The following is a 23,597-nucleotide window of genomic DNA, read 5'->3' on the forward strand; positions in this document are numbered from 1 at the left end:
TTTAGTGACAGTCATTTACTGCATTCATCTCACAGCTACAGGGTGAAAATGACTGAATGAGCTTTCTCACTTTCTTCCCCGTTGGAAACGAAAATTCAGTCATGGAAGTGAAGTTAGAAGAATGACTGTTCAACCCAAAGAGGCCTAAGCCACTTATGTGTTGTCTATTTTCCAAATTCTTTCTTTTTCTTATATTCCCTAGTCTGAACCTCATTATCCCTCTTCATTTAAGACTGGGTAAAAGTTCTATGAAATGGCATTATCATCACAGCTACTTGTTGACTTGACTTGACATGCCTGACTGTGATGTTTACCAAATGAAGACAGTACAGAGAGATTCCATCCGGTTAAGTACTCATTTTCTTGTCCCGTCTGCCATTGCAGTTCACAAGGTCATTGTCTGTTTAGATGTTTTTTGCAAGCAAAAGCATCCGTCGATAATTTTGTATACAACCGAGTCTGTTAATATGTGACCATTTTCACTGTGGTCAGTAGGAGCTGGCTCAGACGAAATGGTTAACTGAATCAGTTTTTTCCTGTTGCCATGTCGATTTACTCATTTTCACCTTTTTAGATGATGTAATCCTGGCAGAGGGACCGAGCACTGACCTTCTCTGTTTGCAGTGTTATAGCAACCTGTTCCACTGGTATCACATACATCGATTTGGCAGCATCTTTAATTAGTTTATTCTTTTTACCTATCTCTTGTTCTTATCGATTCTACTCAGGGAAGCCATATATCAATGAGAAGCTGGAGAAAGAGAGATGAGATTTGAGACAGAGAGATTTAAACATTATGGGAACCTGCTTATCCTGAGTCGATAGCTTGAAATACTGGGGTAAGATGTTGATTGTATTTGTATAGATTGAAGTATTTCTCGTCCCATTCTAAAGAGTATCGTATGTTTCCAATGTATGTTCTGATATATATTCAATCCACAGTGAATGGTTGTTCTGTAAATCTGCATTACTAAAGTCAGCTTAGTGTCACGCAAAGAAGAGGGACTCTCAACAGGGTAAGCTTATTTGTCTGTACCTCAACTCTGCTAAAAGCTTTACAAGGAAAGCAAGGTTTTTAAATACTGTAGGGAGAGGACATATATTTGGAGTTGTCTCTGTCTCCTTCCCCCTTTTCCCTCGTACACAGCAGTGGAGAATAGATGGAAAAGGTCTAGCCCTGTAAAAAAAAAAAAAAAAAAGAAAAGTGAAGGTTGAAAGCACGATCGTTCAGGAAGAGGGCCGCAGAAACTGGCAGGGAACCAGTAAAGAGAGTGAGTGAGTGAGTGAGTGAGAGAGGAGTGAAAAGATAGTCGGAACCCCCTCTGCCCCCCAAGCCCTCTTCAGCTCCAAATCCAGTGTTGAGTTGCCTAGCAGGAAGGAAGGGACGAAGCAAAGAGAGAGAAAGAGACAGAGAAAGGACACAAAGAGCAGAAGCTCTCTTTCCCCGCCTTCAGAGAGCCAGTCTAAATCATACTGCTTATCAGTGCTGCTGTGTTGTGATGATAGCTAAGCAGACTCAGAGTCCGCTGGATTCTAAACCTCGTAAATTCCCGTCCAGATCCAAGACCGCCTCAGCGCTGGACACCCGCGACCTTTCACCCCAGCATCCCTCTGCGCCTTGCGCCTCGCTCAGCGACATGTACCCTGACGAGGCTCGCAGGGGCGGAGGGGCAGCCTCCATCGACTACCTGGACGGTGGCTATGACTACGCTGTTCCTGCCCCAGAACTGCTCTACAGTCCCTCGGCCACCCCTGCAGTGGGATACTACTCTCCCTCCCTGGATACCCACGGTCCCCCCTCAGATGGCAGTCTGCCCTCCCTGGGCAGTGGGCCAACCAGTCCGCTGGTGTTTGTGCCGTCCAGCCCCCAGCTCAGCCCCTTCCTGCACCCTCCCAGCCACCCAGGACTTCCTGGTCAGCCCTACTACCTGGACACCAGCTCCACATCCCTCTACAGGTGAGCCTCTAACCAAGATGACTTCCCAACCAACTGTCTTGATTTCATTTAAAGTCAGAATGTCCTGAATGCATGCATTGAAGAGCCTACTGAATGTATATATATAATACAGTAATACTGAATTGTGTCATGCTAGGAGAATATTTTATAAAACAATTAATTCATATACTCTGTTAATATTAACTTTTGGGTTGTAATGTCATTTTAGTTTGCAGTGTTTCTTGTAAGATGTAATTAACAAAGGACGTCACATTCAAATAAATGGTATAGTCCGACCCTTGTCTTTGATGGGGTGGCATTGGAAGTAAGGAAAATCAAAGACAGTCTGTTAATCTTCCTCATTTAGGTGACACCTCTTTAACTTTAAAGTTCCATCCTTTTTAAAACCTGTTCAAATTAACCACACTCTACTCTGTCAGGACAATCCAGTGTATGAATTTGCCTACCACTGGCCCATTTCTTTCCTTTCTTCCTTTCTAGATCTGGGTTTATGAGTTTAGTCCTCAGGATGTGCTCATATCTCGTTCATAACGTAATACAAGTCCAATCTGTTATTTGTCTAAATGCAAGACTTTAAGGAAAACATTTCTGGGCCATTTTAAGTCCCTCATCTGGCACGCTTGTTCCTGACAGAAACAGCTTGGTTGCAGACCTTGAAACAAGAACAACATGTAAAAACACACGTACAGTTTACTTCCTGAACAAGAGAGAAATTAGACCCTGAGTTGTTCTGGGAACTGGATGTGTACAAAGCTGCTATTACAATCATTCAGCTAATTCATGTCCTTTGAGGAATAGAAGGGTATTTTGTGTGAAGCAACCCCAATTTACTGCTCCCTGTTGCTGTGGTTTGAAAAAGTCATTTTTTATCAAATGGTAGGATCTTCAGGCTGATTGTTTTATTGACCATGATCTTGTACAAACAAGTGCTATTTGATTGTAGGGGACAGCATGATTACCAAAAGAATCAAATATTTGCACAAAGCTTTTACTTGGATAAAGACTTTAAAGTGAAAAACAAATACCAAAGCAGACCAGGTTATCTGACCAATCCCTCTTTCAGGTCCAGTGTGGGACCCAATCAGCAGTCTGTGTCACATGAGGACCTCTGTAGTGCCCCTGATAGGCCAGAGTCGTACACTGCGGCCGGGTCGATGTCGGGGCTGAGAGTTGGTGTGCTTGAGATGGCCAAGGAGATGCGGTACTGCGCTGTCTGTAGCGACTACGCCTCAGGATACCACTACGGGGTGTGGTCCTGTGAGGGCTGCAAGGCCTTCTTCAAGAGGAGCATTCAAGGTAGGACACTTCATTTCTTACTGTTGTGGTAACTCAACACTAGCTACAAACACTCTATAAACACACTCTAAACAACATTTGAAGATATTCTCTAAATTATTAAACTACAAATACTCAACACTTTTAACACATTTTACACACACTCTACAAACTCTCTAGTTTAACCCTTGTGCTGCCATCGGCTCATTGTGACCCACCTTTTGCACCACGACGGTGGGTCACAATGACCTCAATTCTTTACACACTGTCAACATTACACTACACACACTTAATACTTCCCTGGTATCTCGGAGTGCAAAGTTGGTCTGTGTGTGAACTCTACAACTCATCAGCGTTCCATTATCAAATCAGACATTCCATCATGACAGGCACAAAATTCCATTAAGCTGCACTGGACAATGGTTCACATTCAGGTTCACATTCAAAGAAAACTATCTATATTATCATTCTATTCAGTAAATAAAGGAAGCTATGTGAGAAAAAAAACAGTGCATTCAACAAAGAGAGAAAGAAATTAGATAGAAATGAGAAACGGTGCCTATGAGACTACCTATGACACTGTCCCAAATGTAGAACTGATGGAGGTGGACCATGTCAATTACAGAATGTTATGCACCACTTATTTTGCTATCATCTTGTTTAAATTGAAATTGTGTGTGTGTGTGTGGGAACTTGATACCGCCAGCCTTGACACTGGGTTAGATGTGCATGCTCTCTGTGGCAACCCCTAGGACTTCTTGAAGATAATTAAATAGGCTTATTTTTCAAGGTGCTGTATTGTTGTTCTTTTTTTAACATACAACAAAATGTATCAGGCCTAGGATATTCAAAACGAAACCTTATGACACGCTTTGGTAACACTTTAGAATATTGGTCCTTTGTTAACGAGTAGCTATGCAGGAAGTAATAGGTAGTAATACATTAACACCGAATTTAATACTATGTGAGCAATAAGGTACGAGAGGTAGTACTTTATCGTCAATAAAGTACGTGTTCCAGGGTGATGTTAGGCAAACCCTGGAACACGTACTTTAACTTTTTACTTCTACCTGAGGAGGACTTCTCTTTAGGATATGATTATAAACATTGATGTTCTCTCGTCAAAAACTTTGCATCCTTAATGAAGACATTGCCTGCATTTATGTTGCGATAAGTGCAAAACCACATCTTTCAGATTACATTATATTTGTTAGAATATCACTAGTGCCTCACAGAAATGTATGCCTGTACCGTATGTTTCAAATATAAAATTGGACTTATTATATTACTTGTGAAAACCAGTATAACTCCTCACTAATTACTCAAGCGTTACCTTGTCATCCAGCAGGAACTACTAGTCAGTGTTGCCAGGTCCGCGGTTTTTGTCGGCTAGATTGTAGTCCGTTTCATACAAACTGTATAGTATTGCAATCGAAATTCGCACAAATTCCACAATTCAAAATTTGCAAAAATTCTACAATTCGAAATTCTAATCTAAGGGATTATGTTTGCCAAATACTGGATATTTACCATCCATAAAAATGTGCCAAATGATTTTGCGCTCCAAACTCACTCATTGACGTTGCTGTATAGGTGTAGGGAAAACATGACAAGGATTTCAGGACAAATAGGTTTCAGTAAACCAAGTCGACTGGATTTGGAAAATGGTCCGGCCGGGATTTGATATTTTCGGAGGTGCAGAAAGACGTATTAGTGGTCACATCGAAATTGCCTGCATAATCATACAGCATGAGATCAAGTATTGGGGAGGACGTGTCCCATAATAATACAGTATGATCAAATATTGGGGGGGACGTGTCCCATAATCATACAGTATGATCAAATATTGGGGGGGACGTGTCCCATAATCATACAGTATGATCAAATATTGGGGGGGGACATGTCCCATAGTCATACAGTATGATCAAATATTGGGGGGGGACGTGTCCCATAATCATACAGTATGATCAAATATTGGGGGGGACGTGTCCCATAATCATACGGTATGACAAAATATTGGGGGGGACGTGTCCCATAATCATACAATAGGCCTATGATCAAATATTGGGGAGGGGACATGTTATAACGTTAATATTCATGAACTGGTTTCCACAAATAACTCATTTGAGGCACAAGCTGCTAAAAAATGTTAAACAAATGATCATTATTTGTATTATTCCATGTTTAAGTTTGAAATAAACTGAGAACATACGTCCATCCTTTAGTAAGAGTAGTCACAATCTCAACCTGTAGTTAACGTATTTGGGGGGATATAATATTCATAAACTGGTTTCCACAAAGAACCCATTTGAGGCTGAAGCTTCTGAAATGTTGTGACCATGTTAAGAGTAAGAAAACCACAATTGTTCACTTTTTAAACATTACTTTTGTGATTTGTAATTCATTGGTTAATTTTTCTTAATTGGTCATAGTTAACAAGTAGTTCTCAATGAGGACTACTTTTGGAAGGAACTACCTTCTTAGGAAATTAGCTATTACTTACTGCTTAGTTAATCTTGGTTCCATATTAGTTAATAGTATTAAATTTGGTGTTAATGTAGTACTACCTATTACTTCCTGCATAGCTACTCGTTAACAAAGGACTATTATTCTAAAGTGTTACCCACGCTTTTTTGGGCAAACGTCTTCTTCTTTTTGCTGCCATATTTCTGTTTGTTTGGGAAAGAAAGCAGAATATTAAACAAATATTTTTCGAAATATCTTGCAACAAAAGACACGTCAGATTGCTGAGGTCTCCATGGTGATTATGAAGGGAAAATGGAAAGTTGTAATTGACTCCATAGCGGGTGTATTTAAAAAGGGAGAATGAAATGTTTTCTAGTACCAAACAAGCGCATCTACTCCAACCCTTATGATTGGAAAATGTAATAAGAAATCTGAACATCCTCATAGTTATTCTTACTTCCAGGTCACAATGACTATATGTGCCCAGCAACCAACCAGTGTACCATCGACAGGAACCGGAGGAAGAGTTGCCAGGCGTGCCGACTAAGGAAGTGCTATGAAGTGGGCATGATGAAAGGGGGTGAGTTTGGACACTGTGCGATCATTTTGGCCAGTAAGGGGTAGATACTGAGTGACAGAACAACAAACAGAGAGGACACACACATGGTGATATACACACCGACAGACTTTTACTGCGGCCTGTTGCATTGCGGCCTCTGAAGTGGTGTTGTAATTGGTTTGTCGAAATCACTAATTGAAATCAATCACACCACTCGTCAGTTAAGCTGATTATATAGCACACAAAGTAGAGCCTTTCTCCTTTTACTCTTTCAACGTATCCCAGTTGACAGTTTCTCAAGTGCCTTTTCAGCTTGAACTATCGGTTGGTTTTCCTTGATTCTGAGAGAATGCAGGGTGTGAGCGTGTGCAGAAGGCAGATAAGATGGAGACTGCCTCTCTAGCGGCCTTGAACTCATTTCCTCATAGGGAGTAAGAGAGCTGATTAGCAAACACCCAAGTTTTTGTTTTCATTCTTCATGAATCCACATACGCACACACACACACGTGCGCACACACTTACACACATTTATACTGTAAGCACAGAACACTAAGTGTTGTCAAGTTGGTCAACAGTGTAAATGATGTGTCTGATAAGTGTGGGATAATTGCTATTTTCCCGAGGCTTACGTAAAGACCGCGGTGGTCGCGTGTTACGGAGGGACAGGCGGCGATGCGGCTTCGCAGTCAACAAAAAAGCCCTGGAGGAGATGGAGCACAAGGCAGCGCCCCCTAAGAGCGGGGGGGAGAACAGCAGCAGCCCCAACAGCAACAGAAGAGAGGCCGGAGCAGGCGTCAACATGGCCCCTGACCAGGTGATCAACGCTCCAACTCACATCCCCCTTCCTGAACCCTTTTGAACCGCACATACAGCTGGTTAGTCGTGTGCTTCCGGACTCATCCACGCCCTTCCCCTTGTTTGGAACAGGTGCTGGTGCTGCTCCAGGAGGCCGAGCCTCCCGCCCTGTGCTCTCGTCAGAAGCTGAGTCGACCCTACACCGAGGTCACCATGATGACCCTGCTCACCAGCATGGCCGATAAGGAGCTGGTCCACATGATTGCCTGGGCCAAGAAAGTTCCAGGTAGGGGGTGACGTATTACACATGAGAGGGACAGATGGATGGGGTCCCATTACGTGACTCGGAGCAGATACGAGCATTCGTGGTTGGTCTTTGTGACGCACGCACACACGGAGGACGGCTTAAGTTCTGTTTTGACGTGTCCTAGACTACGGCCTTGGCTAAACACCTGACTGCCTACGCATGACACGTACGCACACACACATTATAGCAGTGAGGGGTATGATTGTTGTCATCAACTTACAAATTTGGTGCGCCTTCAAGCAGCCCATTAACCTCAAGGGGGCAAAACACTATACACCGACACACACACATACACAAAGACACACACAGAGGTTCTCACACAAACACACACCTGCTAAGTGTACTTGGGCATTGCTCTTTGGCACACTGAGAAGCCTGAAAGCCCTGACTGCTATGTTGTAATTGTAGGGGAGTCGAAAATCAGGGGTCCAAAAACTGTATGTGGATGGAATTATACATGAATTACAACAGCTGAGTGCTAGCAATAAGGCCCTTAGTCCTGCCAGAGAGATTGCAGAGGGACTCATTTACGACAGTGTTCATTCATCATGGCAAGATATACCAAACACTTAACGTGTTACATCTGTCTTCAGGATCATCTTGAAAGGAATATTTCTAGAGAGGTTGTTGCATTGTTTGACTGTGTGTGTGTGTGTGTCCTGGCAGGGTTCCAGGAGCTGTCTCTCCATGATCAGGTGCAGCTTCTAGAAAGTTCCTGGCTTGAGGTGCTCATGATCGGTCTCATCTGGAGATCCATTCATTGTCCTGGCAAACTCATCTTTGCCCAGGACCTCATACTGGACAGGTGAAAAACTGTACACACACACACACACACACACATTCACATTTAGTCATTTAGCAGACGCTCTTATCCAGAGCGACTTTCAGTAAGTATAGGTCATTGCCCCGAGGCAAGAAGGGTGAAGTGCATTGCCTAAGGGCACATCATTTTGCACGGCTGGGAATTGAACCGGCAACCTTCTGATTACTAGCCCGATTCCCTAACTGCTCAGCCACCTGACACACACACTTAGTCACTCTCTCACACACACATGCAAGTAACACACATCATAGATTATAAATACACGCACACATCTTATTCTACATTGAAATTGGCACATTGTAGTTTTCTATTTCACACCTGGTTAGCCTGCACCTCTCCAGAAGGCATTGTAACATCCAGCTCAATTATGCTTTTCTTCTGCTGCTGGAGCCAAACAGGCTGTCTCACCTCTAAGGCTTCACACCTCTGTCATTACTCAGCCCATATGGCAACCTGCAGAGATGTTTAATCAAAACCCAGACACTCAGGAGAGATATGGAGAGGGAGGGAGGCAGTGATGGACCAAGCGAGAGGGAGACATTTTTGGTTGGGAGGTTTTGGTGGACGAGGGGAGGGTTGGCGGGGAGAGATGGATGGAGCGAGGGAGGCTATTTTGCAGGCACATCCTGTTCCTTCAATTTTTCATTCCTCCAATTTTTTCTCACATGTTCACAAGCTGAGTCACAACCTAAGATTATTGAGGGAGTATTCAGCGAGAGAGGGAAAGGGAGATGGGTAGGTAATCTTTCTGAAGCTTGTGATGGTCCTATTTCATCTTAGATTGGCATAAGTTGACGAGTCTACCTGTAAATGGGTCTTTTGCCATTTGAAATCTTTAGACATGAAGCTGAAAGGAGAGGGCTTCTCTCTCTGACACACACACACACACACAACATCCAGTTTCTTTACCTCTAGGCTCTATCTCCCCAGCACCAAGTCAGACACCCTCTCTCCAGTAAGAGTGGGATGTCTCTGACCAGTAATACAGGATGTTTTCCTGATGTGACCTCATTTAAATGTGCCAAAAATGACTCCTGACCTGTCATGAGACTCATGACCATTGGGGGCGTAGCACCACTCATGTTTGAAATGATCCCTTTAAGGGGCCTTGCCCCTTGCCCGGGGTGCCAAATGTGCTCCACTGCTGGGCAGATCCAATAGTTTTAAATTTCAACTGAGTACCAGCCAATGGAGAGAGCCCAGACTCTGTACAAATGAAATGGACGAGAGTCTGGTAGGACAAGGCTATGTGAAGCCCCCACCTCACCTCGTCTTTCTCCCCCCTCCCCCAGGAGTGAGGGGGACTGTGTGGAGGGCATGGCGGAGATCTTTGACATGCTCCTGGCCACCGTGGCTCGCTTCCGCATGCTCAAGCTCAAGTCCGAGGAGTTTGTCTGCCTCAAAGCAATCATCCTGCTCAACTCCGGTGAGTGTGTGTGTGTCTGAACTAGAGACAGGTTTGAACCATCCTCTTTGTCACTTTGTCAAAAACAACTCCATTAAGAGCTTTAACAAGTATGTCCATCCGTGGGCACTCACCCCCCCCCCCCCCCTCATTGCTGGTAAACATGTACACAGGTTATCTCAGAGGGCCACATTACTGTGCCGTCAATATCCCATAGCCGTCACCATGACAACTAAAAGAGAGAAGGAGAGAACCCCCTGCTGCCTCTGCCTGCTCTTCCGTAGCTATCTGAGATGTTTACCCTAGGAACTGGTAATAGAAACTAGGTAATAGAAAACTCTCTCTCTCTCTTTATCCCCCTCTCCCCAGGTGCCTTCTCCTTCTGCTCTACCACTGTGGAGTCTCTGCACAACTGCCCCGCCGTGCAAACCATGCTGGACAACATCACGGACGCCCTCATCCATCACATCAGCCAATCGGGAAGCTTGGTGCAGCAGCAGTCCAGACGACAGGCCCAGCTTCTCCTCCTGCTCACCCACATTAGACACATGAGGTCCATACGCACTTCCTGTCTGCACTACCTGCTACCAAGTGCACCTCCTATCTCTAGGTCATATGATATATTTGCGCAAGACATCAGGATGTGCACTCCTTAGAGGAGGACTGTATTTAATATGTGTACTATACACTGTGGTATACTGCAGTACCTACTGTAGTACACACTACTTAGGTGCACTTCTGTGGGAGGTTGAGGGGCAGAGAGGCTTGTGGATTCAGACTGGTGCTGAATCCACATAGCAGATAAATGAAGTAAAGAGAGCACTACATTTGAAAGCGAGTCTGATTTATTGAAAGTGGTTGTTTGGAAAAAATATGGGAAAGGGATATAAATAATTTTTGTGTGACAGTAAATACAACCACTGATCATCCTCTTATGCCATTTCTACTCTGTAGCAACAAGGGCATGGAACACCTGTACAACATGAAGTGTAAAAACAAGGTTCCTCTCTACGACCTGCTTCTGGAGATGTTGGATGCGCACCGCTTACACTCCCCCGCCAAGGTGACTCAAACCTGGGCTCAGGCTGATGGAGAACCCCCCTCTACCACCACAACCCTCACCTCCACTGGCCCCAGCACGGAACCCACACAAGGTCAGGATGCCCAGCTCCGAGGCTCTGGGTCTGGGATACTTCATTATGGCATCCCCCGCTCAGACCGCAGCACCCTCCATTAAGGAGAGACAGAAATGGGCACATGAAGATTAGAAAGCCCATTATAAATCAAATGGGTAAGAAAATATGAAAAGCGGAGTGTTATTCATTCTATTGTGTAATTTAAATGATTGCTTTGATAAATTATTCAGAAGTGTTGTATTTGACAATGTAACATAGTGGGACGTCAACGGTGTCAGTGAAAGTTACAGATCTCAGGTGGGAGGTAGCGGTTTCTTTTTCCCTTCTCCCCCCCCCCCCCCCCCCCCCCGCTGTAAACTTTGAGACAGAAGACATGGCGTTATTCCTTCACAAAGGAGATATTCATTTATAACGTCAACAACCTGTAGCTTGCTCACCATTGACCACCAAAGACCATGGTCTATACTGTGAGTTCAGCACATGGTTGACCTAGATGTGACTTTAGTGTGTGTTTACTGCTCCCAACAGCCCCCAACAGCCCCACTTGATAACCAGCAGCGAGTGTGCTCTTCTGATGTGGGCCTGTACAGTGAGCTCTGTACTCACAATGCGATGCCCTGACCAAAGTGCACTTCTCATATTAGGCAGTTTTTGGGGGGTTTATTGGCAATGTCGTATAGCTTTTAAATGACAACTCTGTGTTTAACTATGATGGAGGTTTGCTTCATTAAAGGTCCCGTGGCATGACATTTGAAAGATTTGAATGAGGTTCTTTAACATTAATACAGGTTCCCCTAGCCTGCCTTTGGTCCCCCAGTGGCTAGAACATTTTGATAAGTGTAAACCAGGGGCAGGGAACCTTTTTTCTGCCATTTGGATATTTATAACATCATTCGGGGGCCGTACAGAATCATCAACTTAAAAATGTGCCTGCTATATTTGGTCAAACATTTAATTAACTCGCCCCTTACGTGATGGCTGGAACTGCTTCTCTTTGGTGAGGTTTGTGATGTTAGCTGTCAGGGCCGGATGCAGTCTGCTTTGACTGGGGGTGCAGTGAACATTTATGGGGGGTATCATGATTGCGGAAAGGGACCTCCACGGTCCTCTTCCACATATTCCAAATTGTGTTCCGTGTACTTATATGTTATGTTTTGCCAGGTGCTTGCGTTGTCTTGTCTTAAGAATTTCAGTGCCCAGTCTAACCTTGTGTTGTTCTGTGTACCTGACAAATAAAAGACTTGAACTATTAAAATAGTGCTGCTGCAAACAAATAATGCACCTAATAATATGGTGCTTGCAGTGCAATGGCGGGCCGGACCAAATGATCTCGCTGGCCGGACGTTTCCCACCCCTGGTGTAAACCAAACCCTGGGTATTCTGGAATTTCGGATTTGGAATTTCGGATCTGGAATTTTCCCTTTGTTGTCATAAGGGGAAATGTTACCTCCTCTTTCTCTACTTTGCTTGCCCAGAGTATTTGGCCCACCAATGAGAAAATGAGACACAGAAATGGCACGTCCTTAGGAAATCTCATTGTGGTTATGCTCCTAGTGGCTGTAATTATTCACTAAGCCTGAATTTCGGGAAAGAGTTTTCAGATACAGTATTAGGGGACCACTAAGGCCTATATGAAAACATAAAAAAAAAAACATGCCATGGGAACTTTAACGGACGTAGTGTGTGCTTTTTTCGATTGTGAACCATTCATGTTAAATATGTGTGTCCTTTTGGTGGTCTGGTGTGAGGGGCATTATGTAGTGCCTTGTAAATATGCACACAGCAGTGTGTCGGTCTTAATGGTTTTCATTGTGCGTTTTACTACAGTATGCTTACTTCTCAATGGTATCTAATTTAACAGTGTGCCTTTTGTGTGCGGGGCCAGATGGCTGAGCGGTTAAGGAGTCGGGCTGTTAATCAGAAGGTTGCCGGTTCAATTTCCGGCCATGCGAAATGACGTTGTGTCATTGGGCAAAGCACTTCACCCTACTTGCCTCTGGGAAAATGTCCCTGTACTTACTGTAAGTCACTCTGGATAAGAGCATCTGCTAAATGACTAAATGTAAATGTAATGTAAATGTGTGTGCACGAGCGACAGAGGGAGAGGATAGAACAGTTGAGAAAAAAAATGTTAGTTACGTTTTGAATGTTTTTTTTTTGTTTTGGCTTGTAAGTAATTAAAGGGTTTGATGGCCACTTTCCCAATGTTTGTCGTCTTTCTGGAGAGCAACTGAAGTTGTATTAATTGTACACTCACACCATCACAATCACACTAAAATTTTATGTTGCAGAAGTGAACACTAAGAAGAATAAAATAAAAAAAACATTTGTGTCAAGTGATGCAAGCTGAATTCAAATAGTTAGGCACAAAACATGTTAATACTTATGTTTTTATTTTATGCAAAGAGAGTATTTAGCATTAGCAAACTGTACATACATAAATAACGCTTTTTCAATGTAATTTGTTTTTACATCCCAGTGATTTAGATGTTTCCATTTAGCAAAGATGATCATTATTACAAAGCACACTATTTCATATCCTTCTTTCACCGGTGATTGTTTGGCCTTAAAAGCGATGGACTTCAAGTGCATGCTCAAACATCAAATGTAAAAAAATAACTGCCATATTCAAAGGCATTTTGTCAAACGTCAATTTACAAATCATCTCAAACCTAATTTGCCTTATATTGAAACACTGGAATTCAAGTCAAATCATGAGCTTTGACTGTTACTTTTCTTGGCCTATCAGGGATAAGGGTGTGGCCATCTTGAGGGATGCCTGCAGTACGGTACCTTCAACAGTACTCATGCCAGTGCTACAGCAGCAGCTCTTAGCTCTAAAATGATCTTCAGGATTATTATATAAGAACATCTGCTATTCAGACATTGTAGGTCTCCTAGGTTCATTGACACTAAAACATCTAACCAAACGCTGATTGAAACAAATAAATATTAGCAGCACTGAACTGCTGACACACAGCACAGTCGACTTTGGCTCCCAACATACAGTATAAATAGTGCTTTGTTTTTCATTTCAGACTTTGGAATTTTCCTCAGAAACTTGACCAAAGTATTATATTTATACACATTAAAGTTGAGAAAAGTGAACGGTTTGATCCTAGGTCAGTCTATTTGTAATGACGGAGGAGTTCGATAGAAATGGAAGATATGTGTTAGGAGCCATATATATATATATATAAACTTCTCAGATGGTTTGTGGTTCTAGGACAATGGTCTTGATATGGCCTTGGGGGCACATTCCCATAGTATAAGGGGGAGGGAACATTCAAATGGGTCGGAGGTTTGAGGTGAAACTATAGTCCTTATATTGGGCAGTTGTCTCCATGTGTTTTTTAGTAATCTCTTTTGTGGGTGGATATCCTTATAAGAGTAGCAATTGTCTTTTTATAGTTGAATATCCGCATAGATGTAGCTCAAGTCCTTATATGGGCAGACGACCCAATAGGCGTAGCTCAAGTCCTTATATGGGCGGACGACCCAATAGGCGTAGCTCAAGTCCTTATATGGGCGGAGGTCCGTTGGTGTAACGCAGCATGGGGTGGAAAGAGCGGGCAAAGTTGTTTGCATGGTGACAGCTGTAGTCCTCCTCTGTCATTGGAACAAGGCAGGCCAGGCCAATCAGGAGCAGGAGGAGGAGCTGGAGGGGCAAGGCCGCCCTGAGGACTCTGAAGAAGAAGGGTTGACCTCTGGAAGAAGAGGCGGAGGCGGGGGAGGGGAGGAGGTCACTGGAGAGGTCAGAAGGGGAGGAAGCGAAGCCAGCGCCTGCTGGAGACTTGGTCAGTCTGAGGGAAGGAAAAGAGAGGAGTTTCACATTGTAGGTGTGGGAGGGATCAACACACATATACACACACACACAAAATTCTTCCTCTAAATCTACCAATGACAGTCATTTCAGTTTAGGGTATAGATAGCATTGTCTATCCTCGGTACTGTCAAGCTGACTGTAACAGCTGAAACAGAGCCGTCTCTATTGCCTAGCTCCCAAACACACAACCTTGCACACACACAGACACACTTACACAGCAGGTATCACAACGAAAATGCAACAGCAGAACCCACCACCTGTCATCAAGTTACTCACGCACACTCAAGGAGGCAACGACAGACAAACACAAAGTCTGTATACGTCTCTGTATGCTGAGCATCAACTCACACCGTAACCCTCACAGATGGGTCTTGTTTTTCCTCTAAAAGCGGAGTAAGTGAGAGTTGAATGTCACGTCTCGTTCTTTTCCCCACTAAGAGACTCCCAGGGATGGAGCACCCGGGGAACGCCATGTTCCAGCCTGGGCCGGGGCTCGAGGAGAGAGAGGCGGGCGGAGGGACAGTTCTTTCCTACCTACCTCCCTCTCCTCAGCCTGGCTAATATCTCGCTAGAAAGTACGGACAGCGTTTTTTTTGCGGTATGTTTGTGGACAAGGATTATTATTTAGCAATTTACAGAATGAGAGTGGGTGTGCGATATACTTCGGTTCATGGAAACATTGTTCGCAAAATGCTCTATTCCAAAAAACAATTAGGGTTGAACAGGGAACTACCTGTGTTCCACGCACTTCTTAGTAATAGGAGGCTAATAGTGGAACCCAGACAGTAATTACCTGGGGCTTAGCTAATTTAAGCCCAGGCTTGAGAAGGCCCTACATGTCATCATGTGCATCACTTTCATAATGGAAACGGTAACGAGAACGCTTGATGGAGGGATGGATGTGGGCAGGTTATTAGAGAGGAAGTAAAGGATGAGTGGGTCAAGAGAGAGAGAGGGCCAGTGAACAGAGAACGGTGAGAACGAAAATAGACGTGATAAGGAAGGAAGGTTGCTATTGAAAACAGCACAGTACAGTAGACACTACTACAGTGCTACGGAGAAAAGAGCAAAACAGGAAGGAAACGCGAGTGAAAAAGGAGAAGAAAGGAGTCAGAAATAGGAGAGAAAAGGAGGAACGACATGTTAGTGTGGGACAGTGCCACCTGGAGGGGGGGAGAGGGAACTACGGGACTGGTGGTTCTCCCAGGGAAGGACAGAGCAGCGCGACCATGAGAGCGGGGCAGGGGAGGGGAGGGGTGGGGGGGCTGGGTCAGGATACAGCTGGGCGAGCAGCAGCAGCACAGAGCAGAGACCGACCCACATTCACCTAAGGGAGAGAGGGAGCCCCTTTGCACCAGGCGGTTCCCTATTCACTGACCAGCTGCGGCGGTGTCTAGAGAGAGGGAGGGTTATGGAACCTCGAGGGTTAAAACTCAGGGGGGGATGGAGGGGGAGAGGGACACTGACAGCAGAATATACAGAGCTGCAGCCAATGTGAACTGCACATTTGCTGCCATTAGAGACCTAATCTCACTCTCAGTGGATTGATTCACTTGGTGTTGGATCGATAGGCCGATTGTCTTGATTGACTGATTATTCGATTGATGTTGATCTATCTAGTATGAAGAGAGAGGGATAGAGTAGGGACAGGTTGTTAAGTTTCTACATTTGTAAGTGTGTGGGTGTGTGTGAAAGCGTGTGGTTCCATCACCCTGCCTCGGGTTCTAGAGTCCAGGAGAGAGGTACCTGTGGCGCGGGCCGCTGTGGGGGAGTCCAGGGAGGGCCTGACTAGTTTTGCCCCGGGGCTGTGCCACGCATATGAGCAGAGAGGGGGTAAAAGAAAGAAAGAATGTTTCAGTCCAGGGCAAATCAAGACCAAGCTTCTGATGAGAGGAAAACAAATTAACAACAGAGAAAAGCAGTCAACACTGATAACAAGAACCAAAGAGCAGCAACTGAATCCATGACGGTGAGAGGAACTGATCCTCACCAAGAAATCTGGCTTCTCACGTCTCACAGAGGGAACAGAGTGATACACTTTCCTAATATGCGGACCCACTAATATCACAGACTTCATGGAAGAGTGAATGTTAATTTGTAAATCGATTAAATCAAACCAGGAATTAGTATTCACAGGTGTTTTTGTTTGTGTACAACGTTCCCGAGAGGCCGTCGTCAATATTGTGTGTCGAGTGCTGTGACACGACTATGGTTTGTGTACAACCTAAGTGAGAAGCCAGTGTTTCTTGTAAATCTTTGGGGGGCTAAGCAGATCTATATGGGCAGGTGTAGCAAAAAACATTTGCGCTCGGGGGAGGAAGGCGTGGAGGGGTGTGGGGTCATAGGGGGTGGCGTACAGGTTAGCAGGACGGTTAGACCAACTGACATGGTAGGAGGAGGAACAGAACGTCAGCTGGCTTGTTAAAAGTACGAACAGCACATTGAGGGGGGGGGGGGCTGGTTTCAAGGTTAATCCGGGGGGAGGGAAAGACAATGGTCTCTGGAGTCAGGAAGGGGGCTGCCTGAAAATATCTACGGAACCGCCCTGTAATGTGTTGAAGGTGACATGGCTGTTGTACTGTTTGTACACGCACCACATGACTTGTCTATCGAGGCTAGCCTCCCCTAGTGGCCTCTGAGGTAGGGTACATTACCGATCTCCTGCGGCTGATGACGACCCCCTCAGAAATGGGGCTGGTCGATCCAGAGGTGTCTGATTGGTGCACAGGAGACTGACGTAGGGACTTCTGCAGAGGGATTTCAATCGTAGATTCAAATCAATTCACAGTAATCAATTAGCCAATGGCACAATAGCCTGACATTACAGGGAAATGGAGAAATACTATGAATACAGTGTATGACATGTAAATCATTTTTCAGCTCTCATTGGACTAAACGACCATGTAACCAAGGCCATTTGTAACGGCTCTAACATGGTGAACGAGGTGAACAGAATAGGGTCTTGTCGGACCTGTAGGGTGCCCATGGTCTCCAGTCTCCTCTCCAGACCGTCCAGGTCAGAGCTGACCTCCCTCAGGAGCAGCCGCAGCCTGTTCCCGATCACGTGCACCTTCTCCCGGGCCTCCAGGCGCTCCACGCCCTGGGCCTCCCTCTGGGCCTGCTCTGAAGGCTGGAGTTGGCTTCTAGCCTGGGTGTGGACCAACAGCTGGGCTGAGAGCTCCTGGAGAGAGGCCACCTTCTGCTGAGAGTCCAACAGCTCACGTTTGATTTGCTGGAGGGGAACGGGGAAATGGAGTGACAGGGTTAGGACCAGTAAGGTTGTTGGTTTGGAGGTGGGACTGTAGATTGGGCTAGAATAACATTGACCCAATGATATCTTTGTAGTGTTTGCACCCACTTCCTAACTGCAAACTCCCAAAATGTGTGGTAAACTTCAGAACCATACCGTGAGTGTTCTGTGGTGAGCGCGGAGTGCTTCCCAGTCCAGCCTGGGGGGGATAGGGACAACCTCGTTCCGTCTGCGGTCGATGTTCTCCAGCCATAGTAGCAGACCGTGGCTCAGTTCATGGAACTCCTAGAGATCCAATACAAAACACTGCTTCAAAACAGGCATATTAACACTGCATAGAATCCCTTTTTATAAGAAAGCATTCTTTAAAAGTACACCAGTTACAGTGTGTTTGTGCGTGTACCTGACACTGCATCAAGGACTTCTGTAGCTCCTCCCTCCATTCCTCCAGAGACGAGCCCAGCCAATCCCAGCGCGAGTTCATCTCCTTGAGCCCGTCCCTTAGCTCCCACGCCTCCTCTGAGTCAGGCCCTGACTGGAGGAAATCTGCGCTGCTCAGGTTGATTGACAGGACTGCAGATTTGTGGGCATCCATAGCCTTTTGCAAGTCCTGTAAAGCACGAGGATGATTGGGTGACGTACAGTACACGGGCAGTTTAACAAGTTCACATGTATCCCAGGTGTGTCCCAGGTGATAGCGTGCGCTTTGAACCCCTCAAGAAAAGAAAAACAGTGTGAGAATAGGTGCAGTATAGTACACACTACACACACAACAGGCCCAGGTCCCAGCTGGAGGGAGCTACCCCTTGTATATAGGTCAGGAGAACTAGCAGGGTTCACAACCGCATTGGTCCTTTGTTGACATCCCTGTTGATGATTTACAGGCTTTAGCCGTTAGTGTGTGTGTGTGTGTGTGGGCTATTGCACGGGGTCTTTGAAAGCCTGCAAGGCCTGAGAAATCAAGTTCCGGCAAGTTGATACAAACTATAAAGACACACACACACACGCCCCACCCAAACGCACGCTCACATACCTTGAGCTTGCGGATCCTCTGTTGGATGGTGTGGATGTCGGGGCTGAGGTCGTGCCCTCGGAGCTGGCCCAGCTCCGCCTCTGTCTGGCCCAGCCAGGCGCGGAGGGTCTGCAGGTCCGAGATGAGCTGCTGCCACTGCTGCAGGTCCTGGGGACAGTGTCTGCCACTCAGGGCCTGGGCCTGGAGCAGCTCCCAGCGCTCGATCACACCTGGAGGGAGGGGGGGGAGGGAGGGAGGGAGAGGGAGGGTGTTCAGCTCATGTTTACATTTCATTGTCTACACTTCATTCACACTGACTGACAAATATGTGCGCCTGCATGTCGTATGCATACATACCCGCTTGTGTGTGTGTGTGTGCATCTATTCTTATAGCCGTGTGTGCGTGCATGCAGATCAGTATGTTCTTGTGTGTGTATTCGGGAGTGTGTGGGAGACTGACCAGGGCTCTGAGAGTCTGTGCCGGTAGGGTTGGTGAGCCCGGCTGGGGCGTCCTCAGTCAGCTCTCCCTCGGCCCTCTTCACAGCGTCGATGCTGCCTCGACACTCCCCCATCAGACGCATCTGGAGGGAGATGCACCATGCTCGTCACACGCTACACACGTCATTCACTTCACATTCTTCCCACTGGTGTTGAAATATCATTTGTCTGTCATTGGAAAGTGTTTCCTGTCTAGGGGACGTTTATTTGTCGCCTTTCACGTTTCCTCATTCCTCAGTACAGTTAAGGTGATGCGATGGAACTTTCTGGAAATGTGAGTGCGTCTGTCAAATTCAAAAACTTGTAGGATGCCCATACTCACATAGCCCATGTAGTTGGAGTCGAGCTCTGGGCTGGAGCTGGTTACAGCGCCCTCTCTCTGCTGGAGGTGGTAGCGACCCGCGTCCAGAGCATGGTCCAGCTGTCTCAGGTGGGCCTCCAGCTGGCCTGGCTCACCTGGGATGTTCAAAGGTTGCCAAAGGTTAACAAATAATGAACTCTACATGCAGCGCTGACATGTGACAAAAGTGTTTGTAAACTGGGATTGACAAAATATATTTATTTGTCTTGTAAGGTGTTAGATGAATAAAAGACAGCAGAAGACTTCTGTACAAGTGTGTCGAGTGAATAAAAACATAATTAGTTTTGTGCACTTTAATGTTTTGAAAAAACATTACAGTAAAGTAAAACGGTAATGAGTTGGTTGGAATGGACTTCAAATAAAAAAAGTTAGACACGAAATGGACATCTGCATGCAATGGTGTAATATCAAGGCTGCCATCGCTTGGATCGCTTGTTGTTGATGAAGGAACATGCGACCGTGAGCGGACAGGGGACCCACTTGGCATGCAATGTTCATGCTCAAACTGGCATGCAAAACATGTGACATGCTACATGGACCCGTGAGAAGTTTGGTGCCCCGGCATATCCTGTTAAGTAATGCCATGACATAAGGGGTTAGCATGCTAGTGTCACAACATGGTATTTGTGCTCTTGCACGTTAGCATGCTCTGGTTTAGGGTATGGTATTTGTGCTTTAGCGCGTTAGCATGCTAGGCTGGTGGCCTACCCGAGGAGGACCTCAGTGTGTTCTCGGTCAGTTTAATATAGGCCTCAGGGCTCTCTGGTATAACTATATCTGGAAAGAAAGAGATGAATGCCTCACAATCAAACATAGGTACTCCAGAGGTATTTAATAACCTGAACATGACACCAGATAAACATGACACCAGATGAACATGACACCAGATGAACATGACACCAGATGGTTGGACATCCCTCCGGAAAGATCCAGTGGGACTGTAGAACGTTTGCATTGTGCCACATACATGTGTGACACGTGTTTAGGGGACCACCTTGTGTGACACCATTTATTGAGCCATCCTTCCACATCCCACCACCGAGGGGCCTGACGCCCATCTTTCCACTCATGCATACACCCACTCACAAAGACTCCCTTCCTCCCTCCCTCCACTGACCTGTCAGCACAGCGGCCGTCCTGACGTACTCATCCTCCGGCTCCTCCCCCCGGCCCCTCTCCAACCCCAGGCCGCGGCCCCCGGCGCTCTCCAGCCCGCGGCTCAGGTCGTAGTCGTGGTCCCACTCCAGCGGGATGGAGTCCACGCTGGCGGGCGTGTCGCGCCCCGAGCGGTAAGCCCTCGGGGCCATGTCCCCGCCGGAGGCCGAGCGACTGCCGGGGCGGGGCAGAGAGGCCGAGTCCGCCCACTGGAGGTCCTCGTCCATGTCCATCTCTCGGTCGGAGCAGTCCAGCTCGTCGTCAGCGAGCTGAGGGGGAATGTGTAGGAGGGGTGGAGGGAGAGAGAGAGAAAGTGGAGAGGGAGAGGGAGAGAGAGAGAGAGAGAGAGAGAGAGAGAGAGAGAGAGAGAGAGAGAGAGAGAGAGAGAGAGAGAGAGAGAGAGAGAGAGAGAGAGAGAGAGAGAGTGTGAGCTTGTTTATAAATGTACCAACGCTTGTGTTGGTCCAACTCTACATTGTCGTCTTACCTTTCCTAGCGAAGTGTTATACTACGCGGGTGATCTGCTATCCTTCTTATTCTGCGGGTCATGGTCATGTTGGTGGCTAACCATGACTTAGGCTTAGCACCGAGTGCTCAAGTGAATATGCGTGTAGTATGCGTGTAGTATGCGTGTAGTATGCGTGTAGTATGCGTGTTCTTTCTCATGACTCACTGGGAGGGCGCGTGAGCTTCTTGTAGTATCTGTCGACGCGTCCGAACACCTCCTGGTAGTACCTCTGCAGCTCCTCCAGCTCCTCCTCGATGACGGCAGCATCCAGGGGCTCGCTCTTCCCTAGCAGCGCCTCCCCCTGCCTGAACACCATCTCCAGCTTCCCCGTGTTCAGGGAGATCTCCTGCTGGAAGGCCTGAACACACACACACACACCAAAGAGGTAAAAGGCCCCGAGTTTAGTCTCTCAGAATATAGTCAAATGAGTATAGCAATCCTATGCATTTAACCGGTTCCACACGGCTCAGTCTTACCCTGAGCTGCTTGATCTTGGCCTGGATGTCACACTCGGAAAAGTGCTCTATGTTGGTGAGCTGCAGGTCCATCTCTGTCAGCCACACCAGGATGCTGTCTCTGGCCGTCTCAAACTCCTCCCTCTGACCAATAAAGTGCTGCGGGAACAAGACCACCCGCTCAACAGTGTGCCCCACGAGGCTTCGAACAGGGCTTTGGACATTCTGCATATTTCCCAGCATACCTTGAGCCTGCGCAGGATGGAGGCCACCCTCCTCTGCAGGTTGTCCCAGCGGCGGTTCCCGTCGTGCACCATCTCGCGGAGGCGACAGGATGAGTCGGTGCGGTTCTCGCGGGCCAGGCGTCGGTACTGCTTGTTAATGAGCTCCAGCTGGGTCAGACACTCCTGCACCTGCCTCTGGAACGCCTGGACACACACACACGCACACACGCGTCAAACACGGCCCATGTTTTTGGGGTTGCTAGGAGTCTTTTTCGGTTCATGCTGCTTCAATATGTCTCTCTCTGTTTAGTCTGGGATGTTTTTGTCCCCAAGGATTGGTTGCATAAGCTACAGCTATTAGGACTGTCACTAAATGTTAATATCAGACTGTAGCGCTTGTCTAGTTAAACACGTGAAGAGACAACACACCCACAACCTCCTTCCTTTTCCCCCAAACACTCCTCCCAATCGTTCCTCAGCATACCTCAAACTTCTTGAGCTCTTCCTTAGCGATGGTGTAGAGGACGCCAGAGGAGTTGGGATGGGCGGGGCCGTCCTCTCTGAGCTCTTCAGCCACTCCTCGAACCTCGAGAAGTCCTCCAGAAACTTCTGCCACAACCTCCACGTCTCCTCAATCCTACGACCCGAGAGGAGCGATCAAGACAAAGAGAGAGAGAGAGAGAGAGAGAGAGAGAGAGAGAGAGAGAGAGAGAGAGAGAGAGAGAGAGAGAGAGAGAGAGAGAGAGAGAGAGAGAGAGAGAGAGAGAGAGAGAGAGAGAGAGAGAGAGAGAGAGAGAGAGAGAGAGAGAGAGAGAGAGAGAGAGAGAGAGGAGAATATCAATGTCTGGTCTGGTCTGGACTGGTGGTTCCTGCTTTTGAAAAACCCATACTGTATCAGAGAGGGCATGCATATTACTCCAGTATGCATGAATGTGTGCGTGTGTAAGTGCGTGTGTGTATGTTCATGTGTGTGTGTAAGTGCGTGTGTGCGTATGTTCATGTGTGTGTGTGTAAGTGTGTGTGTGTGTGGGACCTACTTGAGCCCTCCTCTCCATGGACATGGCACAGATGTTCCTCCAACGGCGGTCCAGCCCCCTGGTGGCCTGCTGGATGGAGTCGCACTCCGTCTCCGTGGAGCAGGCGTCACAGTCGTGGAGGAGCACCTCGCACAGGTTCAGCACGGACGCCACGCCCGTGCTGTGCTTCTCTATGTCCCTCTGCAGGTCCTGGAGGGGGGAAGAGTGTGTGGGGGGGGGGGAGGGGGGAGGGCAGGGTGAGTGTGCAACTCTGGCCCGCAGCAATGTGAAGTAGCTATACTGTAGTAAGTAGATCATGGGGGGGAGGGGGTCAGTCCTTCCCCAAGTCCAGATTTAGAACTTGTGTTTGGCAACGGGAGGCATAGCAGCCATTTAACACAGCTCATATCAACACTGTACCTTGAGAGAGTGTGCGTGTGTGTGTGCTGTCCCACTGTCCCACTGCCCCCAGCCCAGCATACTGAGGTGTGTGTTTCTCCTCGGGGGTGACCCTGGTTCCTCCTACCTGCTGCTGGTTGAGCTTCCTCTGGATCTCCTGGGCGTCGCAC

The 23,597-nt window shown here is 46.8% G+C and overlaps 2 protein-coding genes across 3 annotated transcripts; one reads left to right on the forward strand and one right to left on the reverse strand.

Annotated features, from left to right (window-relative positions):
* Positions 1-960: 960 nt before the first annotated feature.
* esr1 (estrogen receptor 1) lies at positions 961-12,807 on the forward strand. Of its 2 annotated transcripts, XM_047021306.1 has the most exons (10): positions 961-1,016; positions 1,559-1,957; positions 3,021-3,253; positions 6,162-6,278; positions 6,881-7,071; positions 7,185-7,338; positions 8,026-8,164; positions 9,475-9,608; positions 9,957-10,140; positions 10,542-12,806. In XM_047021306.1, exons 2-10 carry the CDS (start codon positions 1,638-1,640, stop codon positions 10,822-10,824), a joined length of 1,755 nt encoding a protein of 584 aa, XP_046877262.1. In that variant the 5' UTR covers positions 961-1,016; positions 1,559-1,637; the 3' UTR covers positions 10,825-12,806. The 2 variants fall into 2 exon arrangements, with proteins under 2 accessions (XP_046877262.1, XP_046877261.1); XM_047021305.1 differs by lacking the exon at positions 961-1,016 and having other exon boundaries at positions 1,218-1,957; positions 10,542-12,807.
* A 288-nt stretch (positions 12,808-13,095) lies between these two features.
* On the reverse strand, positions 13,096-23,596 carry LOC124469106 (nesprin-1-like; the record flags this gene model as incomplete). Its single annotated transcript, XM_047022197.1, is given in 18 exon segments — positions 13,096-14,526; positions 16,296-16,354; positions 17,204-17,296; positions 17,521-17,781; positions 17,956-18,084; positions 18,203-18,409; positions 18,833-19,041; positions 19,272-19,392; positions 19,632-19,765; positions 20,379-20,447; positions 20,788-21,095; positions 21,501-21,691; positions 21,810-21,947; positions 22,034-22,216; positions 22,497-22,559; positions 22,562-22,652; positions 23,054-23,238; positions 23,555-23,596. Coding segments are annotated over 18 exon segments (2,766 nt in total), but the record flags the coding sequence as incomplete, so codon positions are not given.
* Position 23,597: the final 1 nt, after the last annotated feature.

This window comes from Hypomesus transpacificus, chromosome 6 (assembly GCF_021917145.1).
Source record: "Hypomesus transpacificus isolate Combined female chromosome 6, fHypTra1, whole genome shotgun sequence".
Taxonomy (NCBI): domain Eukaryota; kingdom Metazoa; phylum Chordata; class Actinopteri; order Osmeriformes; family Osmeridae; genus Hypomesus; species Hypomesus transpacificus.